Here is a 7,209-nt window from a genome sequence, read left to right as displayed (position 1 = left end):
AGAAACTCCGAGTTTCATCTGAAGGGTGGAGGCTCCAACCTGACAAGGTGGGACCACAAGCTCCGCCCACTGCTGCTCCTCCTCCGGTCTGCGTCAGGTTAGCCACGCCCCCACCTCTCCCCGCGGTGCTGCATTCAATGCTACAAAAAAACCAACAACTTCCCAGTGACTGACTGAGGTCATTTGGTGACATTTGCAATAGATTTGAATGTAAAAGTTGGTGCAAACACCAAGAACATGACCTGACATCAAGTGGAGGAAGAAGATGTGATATTTCCACTGCCTGATARGATTTYAGCACATTTATAGTTTTAATCATATTTACAGAAATTATTTAAAAATCAAGTCAAGAATCTCAGTTGGATCTTGTTAAATCTATGGATATTTAGGAGCTTTACTACTTCATTAAATACATAAAATAAATAAATATATTTTCAAAATTAACCATGTAATAAAGAAATAATGCATATGTATGTTGAAACTTCTATTACTTTAATGCTACTGAATTGTTTTTATTTAAAGGATGACAAGTCTGTCAAAAATAACTTAAACATAGTAAAACAAAGATCTGGAAAGTAAATAAGCAATATAAATAAAAGAAATGCTAATGGATGAAATATTTGAAATTAAATATTTCTGCATTAAAATTAAAAATACAATACATGGAAATAACACAGCATGTAAAATAAATTATAAAAATTCTTTATATACAGAAAATAAATAAGAAATATAAAAAAAACAAATCAAGGAAATATTAAAAATGTTTCTGCGTTAAAATTAAAACTATGATAAATTAAACAAACACATGTAAAAACAGTTTATAATATAAAAATATTTGCATAATTTATGGCATCAGAACAATGTGCGGGTTCGGATTGCTGGAGTTTTTACTCCCCTCTACCGGACGGAACTGAACACTGCATGTCCTTATATGGTCACCAAGYGACATCCAGAGGGCCCCGCCTTCTCCCGCTGGCTGTGGCCGGGGAAAGCTTGAGGGAATCAGGATGCAGTCAGCTCAAAGTGTCGGTCCGACAGCAAAACTCGGACTGAACGGTCCACCTGGGAGATCATGATAGGAACCCCGGGCTTCAGGTGAACCGGGCCGACATGGACTAAGCGGAGCGGGCAGCGAGTCCCGGTCCAGTCCAGGGTGAGTGTCCGSGGGTCGGAGGCTTCGGAGCAACTTTGAGAGGAGGAGCAGCGGAAACTTGTTAGCTCCGCTGCGGAAACTTGTTAGCTCCGCTGCTAACTCCGCGCAGCAGCCGTTAAACCGGCCTGGAGCTTCAAAACAACCGAGACCGAGAGGAGGAGAACCGGTTCCGGTCCGGGAGGTTTGGGTCAGTTAGCGGAGCTTAACACAAAGTTCTGCTTAGGGATCAATAAAAGCTCACTTTAAATATGTTTACGTTAAGTTATTGGTGATCGATAACTACCTGTTAGTCATCACAATGATGCCTTCACGGACATTCGGTGCTTTTAACTTCTCATGTCTGGACAGTTTTAGCTGTAAAATAATTTCCTTATCGCAAGACTACAAACTTTTACACATTTTAATGTCAAACATTTAACAATAAAACCAACAAATTTTGACGCAGTTTGTTTTTATTTAACCTAATTGGCATAGAAAACACGGTGTAAGATGTAAATACAGATTAAACACGATTTATTTTTATTTACTTGTTTTATTGACTTTTGATTCAAACAGGTGAGTAAGAACAAATTATTATTATTTACAGTGACGACCTGGTGGGGAAGGAAGAACAATAATTTGAGTTATTTATTTTAAAAAATGTGGGTTCATTTTTCAATGTCATACTTTCACCATGTTCATTCATTCATTTGTAAATAAAATATAAATATAAAGCTTTAAACTAAATATTAGGTTTTAAAGGTAACTAGCTCCAAGATAAATATTTATCTAACTTAAATATAGTGTGAAATTATGTCATTTATGAATGAATGAAAAAAATTGAGAAAATATATGTTTTTGACTAAATAACACGGATTATTATTGTTAGTTTTTGACTGTGTAACTTTACAAATGGCGACTTTCTAACTTATCTAACGTTTCATTAATAATCTCCCTATTAATAGGGAGATTATTAAGATACAGGATTAAAATATTGACGTAGAAGCAGAAACACCTGAACCAGAAAGTTTGGAGACATTTTTCTGTCAACAGGAGAGAACAGCGCTGAAAACTAACAGGAAGGCTGGCGATTCTTCATCTCATCAGGAGCTCTCCTTCCTTCTAACATGTTTTTATCTTGTCAGTTTCTTTCATGCATCATTTGCTTATAAATTCAATGTAAAAAGTTTTAAATTAAATACTGAATATTTAGTTAGCAAGCTAAACATTTAGCTCCAAACTAAGTATTTAATTATCCAGCTGAAGGTCCCACCAGTAAACACCTCAGTTTGGACTTTGATGTATTTGTGGATAATATTTTACAGATCCTGCAGGAGTTTTATTCCTTTGAAAAACTATTAATCGTTCAGAATCAGAGCCAGCAGGTCAGCGCTAAAGGAAAACTGTTAAAGTGACCAGACTGGAGCTAACGATGGCTTCATCCAGCCTGAGTCCCTGTGTTTGGGTCTGAACTGCAGAGTTGATGGTCAGCAGCTCCTGTTTTATCAGCTGCTTCAGTCCTGATACGCGCTGCAGGCGTGGGGGAGGAGATGACCTGGAGGGAGTCTGCAGGCCGCCGCCTCCTGCAGGCCGACTTCGCGGATCTCTGCATTATTAATCGGTGACATGATTTCCATTTGGAGGAGCTGCCGGTCCTGTAACCGGAGCCAGGTCGGCCGGCAGCCATCGCTGCTGCGCCTCGCAGGTTCTGCAGAGCTGCAGTGGAAACAAACTGTTTCCCTGCGACCTTCAACCTGGAAGTAAATGATCTGAACTCAGTTCAACCCCAGATAAACTGAATGAGGAACATTCTTTTACCAAAACCTCTTTAAAAACTCAGGATGCGTTCAGGAACAGCAGCAATCACACTGAGAGCTGCTGTTCTTCTGACTTCCTGTGGAGGGCGCTCTCAGGGTAACTCGTTACTAGATAACCTGGCTAACTATTTAGCTGCCTAACTACATATTTAGTTAGCAAGCTGACAATTTAGTTAGCTAAATAGTTAGAAGCTAAATATTTAACTTGCTAACTGAATATTTAGCTTGAAGCTGTTTCCATCCAATTGTTGTGCAAATCTTAAGCTAGCTTTTAAAATGTTGCAAATAGGAAAACGAAGAAAATGTGAATTTTGCGCATGAACCAGAGAGGCTGGTACCTCTGGTAAGGCACAGACCCTCCTTTGGATGGGACACTTCGCTGTGCCAAACCTAAAAACTACGTCAAATGAGCAGAAAGACTTTTTTGTGAAATTGACGGCTGTTTTTAAACGGCAGGTTTAAGGTGAAAACATGCAAAAATAAAACTATATCACCAATTTATTGCTCTCTCAGCTTATCTTAGCCTAACTATGTCCTTACTTGGGGTTAATCATGTGAGGAATATACTTGGTGTATTTAATGTGCTATAATACTTTTTATAATCGCAGTTTCTTACATTTCTATATTTTAAAGAATTTGGAGAAATTTGATCATGTAAAGATGGAATTCAAACGGAGACGGAACGATTTCAGACGTAACAAGTTTGTTATAAAGTTTAGAAGATTCTGGGACCTAAAAGTTCATCAGAGACATTTTAGGTCAAAGGTCAGATCTAAGGTGTTGCTGTAAACTGATGGGTCAAACCTCTGGTTCCTGCCAGGCGGCGTCATGGCGGCACGGTTCCTGGACCGCCTGAAGCGCTCTCTGTTCAAGACCGACCCGGGCGCCGACCCGGACCAGGAGGACGGCGGCCCGGAGGGCGAGGGGCGGGGCTTCAGCGAGGAGCGGTGGGAGGCGGAGCTGGAGGAGGAGGAGTGCGTGACGGAGCGTCTCCGGGGGACGCTGTGCTTCGACGACGGAGAGCTCGGCGGCGAGGACGGCGGCGAGGCGATGGACAGCGACTCGGACTTCCTGGGCGAGTCGCTGGAGGACGGACCGAGCAGCACAGGTCGCCGACACGTCGGGCCGTTTTCTGAGAACCGACGGCCTGGTTGGATTAGGCGGCGGTCCGAGCGTCTCATTTCCTGTCTGTTGTTTCTCACAGACGCCAGTCCGGTGGGCGTGTCCCCCGTCGGCCCCGCCCCCTCCGCCCTGCTGACCCGGCAGCTCCAGGACGGCTGGCGGACCCTCCGCGGACTCGGCGGGTCGAGTCCCGACCACGGCGTGAGGCGGCCGGCGGACGGGCTGCTGTTCGAGGTGACGGACGCCAGCGTGGTTCAGGACGGCGCCGCCAAGTACGTGGTGAGTCCTTCCTCTGAGCGCCGACCCGACCCGACCCGACCCGGTGCTTCACACAACCATCCGACCCGACTGAGCCGGTTCTGTCCCGCAGCTCTACGCCATCCATGTCATCCAGTCCGGAGGCAGCGACAAGATGCCTGCTGTCATCACCCGCCGCTACTCCGACTTCCAGCGGCTCCACGCCGCTCTGAGGCGGAACTACGGCAGCCAGATGGAGCGCGTCTCGTTCCCCCGTAAGGCGCCGCGTCGTCCGGCTGCAGGAAGCGGTTCGGGTTCGAGCTCTGACGTCTCTTAACGTTCGCAGGAAAGAAGCTGCGCAGGAACTTCACGGCGGAAACCATCGCTAAGCGGAGCCGGGCGTTCGAGCAGTACCTCTCTCACTTGTGTTCGCTGCCCGTCCTGCGGGGGGCGCCGAGTGTCCGGCAGTTCTTCTACCTGAGCGACCTGCAGGCCGGCCAGCTGCTCATCAGGTGAGAACGCTGCTTCAGCTCCCATGATGCACCACTGCTTGGAACAACAGACTTTATCTGAGGAATTTATAAAAAGAATAAAAACACAGTAAGAAAACTGCAGGCTGCTTAATTTGACAAATTAAATACAAATATTGTCAGTAAGATGGCGCCATCTTTATCCTGCAATGCATCTTGGGTAGGTAATGTATGCTAGATGCTATGAAGCTAGCACCGTCCAACCAGAACAGGAATTTCTACGCATCAAGTATTGTTCAGGTATTAGCTCCTGCTAATGGTGTTAGCTCCTGCTAATGGCGTTAGCTCCTGCTAATGGCGTTAGCTCCTGCTAATGGCGTTAGCTCCTGCTAATGGCGTTAGCTAGACTGGGGTCTAAAAACCAGTATTTTATTTATAGAATATTAGTAAACTGGGTAAATAAAACCTGACGGCCTCCGTAGATGAAAATATGACAAAGATAAACAGTTTTGTAATAAATGTTATTTCTTTAACAGTTTTAGGTTCGTAAGGAAATCCAGCATATTGATGCTAACATGTTCAGCTAGCGGTGGGCTCCCTAAAGCTCACAGCAGCTGACAACTACTCATGATGAACCTGCAATAAAATTAATCTGGACAAAATTAATCAGAATCTGGATCCTGGTTCTCCGGGTTTTTCCAGACTTTTCCAGGTTTTCCAGGTTAACTGTCTGCTTTTCTTGTTCAGAGCCGAACGTTTCCAGGAGGCTTTGGGTCCGCTACTCAACGCCAAGAGACTCCAACACAAGCTGGGCTGGGCCAGTTACCATGACGATGAGACACAGGCCCCGCCCCCAGCCTCCTCCCATTGGTTCTTCACCCTGGTGGGGCTGGCTTGTTGTTTCCAGGAGGTGGAGCAGCTGGAGGAGGCTCTGGAGCACTGCGACCACGCCCTCCACATGCTCCTGCCCCCTGAGCCACAGGACAAGCCCCTCCCTCTGCAGGACAAGCCCCTCCCACTACAGGATAAGCTCCTCCCCTTACAGCCAGACGCGGCGCTGCAGTCGCTGGCGCTGCCGCTGCTGCAGGCGGTGATCCGTCTGTCGTGGCAAACAGGAAGAGACAAGCAGCGGTGGGAGGAGCATCTGCAGCAGCTGGAGGGGGCGGGGCCAGACGACCATGTGACCATCAGGAACTTCCTGGTCAAACACAAACTGCAGGAGAGCGACGGCGATGGCTGAGGCGGCGCGCAGCGGGAAGCAGAGACTTGTGAACTTTATTTTGCACATCGAGTAGAAAAAGCAATAAAGTGGGAAGAGTTTTTGGTTTTGGATGGAAATGAAATGTGATCTGAGCCGCCGCCCTGATTTAGACCCAACATGGAGGACGGCCTGACTGCTGCTGACGGAACCAACGCCGCAGTTTCTCCTTCTGGGACACGACCTGAAACCTCCTCAGAGTTTCACTTCAGCTTTCAGTCAGACCACCTGACTCTGATCTGACTGAAAGCAGTTCAACGGCTGCTGGGCGGCGGCGGCGGCGCCCCCTGCAGGATCCCCAGCCTTCAGGCAGATGCCTGGCTGCAGTTGCCACGGAGACCCCGAGTGACGACTGGATGTTGGACAGAAATAGATGTGAGGTTTGATTTGCATCAGCGGCTAATGTGACAATCTGACGGCTGATTGGTGAACAAAGGATTAAAGAAGGGAGAAAGTTCATTCATTCATATGAATGAATTTAAATGTTTACTCCATAAATCATAACACGGCAGTATTATGACTCCTTACGGCGGAACCACATCCATAAAGCTCTGCATTTCAGTGGCACATTTTTAATCAACAACATGTTAAAATATCAGAAACATTTTCAACATGGATATAACTATGGGCTGCACAGTGGTGCAGTTGGTAGAGCTGTTGCCTTGCAGCACGAAGGCTCTGGGTTTGATTCCCGGTCTTTCTGCATGGAGTCTCCATGTTCTCCCTGTGCATGGTGGGTTTTCTCCAGGTACTCCGGTTTCCTCCCACAGTCCAGAAACATGACTGTCAGGTTAATTGGCCTCTCCAAATTTCCCCTAGGTGTGAGAGTGTGTGTGTATGGTTGTGTGTCCTGTGTGTCTCTGTGTTGCCCTGTGACAGACTAGTGACCTGTCCAGGTGACCCCGCCTCTCGCCCAGAACGTTAGCTGGAGAGGCAGCAGCAGCACCTGACCCACTGAGGGACAAGGGTGTAAGAAAGTGGATGGATGGATTTAACTATAGTTACTGAAGCAACGGTCCGCATTGCCGGCAGTAAGTCGGGCTCGTTTCCGGTGAGAGTTGGACTCCGCCAAGGCTGCCCTTTGTCACCGATTCTGTTCATTACCTTCATGGACAGAATCTCTGACCAGCCGAGGTGTTGATCCGTTTTGGTGGCCTTAGGATCGCATCTCTG

At 46.6% G+C, this 7,209-nt stretch overlaps 1 protein-coding gene across 1 annotated transcript; it reads left to right on the top strand.

Moving 5' to 3' along the window:
- The first annotated feature begins 900 nt into the window (after nucleotides 1-900).
- snx21 (sorting nexin family member 21) lies at nucleotides 901-6,540 on the top strand. Its single transcript, XM_008402902.2, has 6 exons — nucleotides 901-1,153; nucleotides 3,770-4,057; nucleotides 4,154-4,350; nucleotides 4,442-4,583; nucleotides 4,655-4,820; nucleotides 5,526-6,540. The coding sequence occupies exons 2-6, from the start codon at nucleotides 3,778-3,780 to the stop codon at nucleotides 6,016-6,018; spliced, it is 1,278 nt and encodes a 425-aa protein (XP_008401124.1). The 5' UTR covers nucleotides 901-1,153; nucleotides 3,770-3,777; the 3' UTR covers nucleotides 6,019-6,540.
- Nucleotides 6,541-7,209: the final 669 nt, after the last annotated feature.

The sequence above is a fragment of the Poecilia reticulata genome, unplaced genomic scaffold, assembly GCF_000633615.1.
Source record: "Poecilia reticulata strain Guanapo unplaced genomic scaffold, Guppy_female_1.0+MT scaffold_268, whole genome shotgun sequence".
Taxonomy (NCBI): domain Eukaryota; kingdom Metazoa; phylum Chordata; class Actinopteri; order Cyprinodontiformes; family Poeciliidae; genus Poecilia; species Poecilia reticulata.
Note: the sequence above shows the minus strand (reverse complement) of the source record. Positions and strands in the feature narration are given on the sequence as shown.

Coding starts and splice junctions, on each gene's coding strand:
- snx21 (XM_008402902.2), top strand. CDS start 3,778: ATGGCGGCACGGTTCCTGGACCGCCTGAAGCGCTCTCTGTTCAAGACC. Junction 4,351..4,441: donor ACGGCGCCGCCAAGTACGTG/GTGAGTCCTTCC, acceptor TCTGTCCCGCAG/CTCTACGCCATCCATGTCAT. Junction 4,821..5,525: donor GCCGGCCAGCTGCTCATCAG/GTGAGAACGCTG, acceptor TTTCTTGTTCAG/AGCCGAACGTTTCCAGGAGG.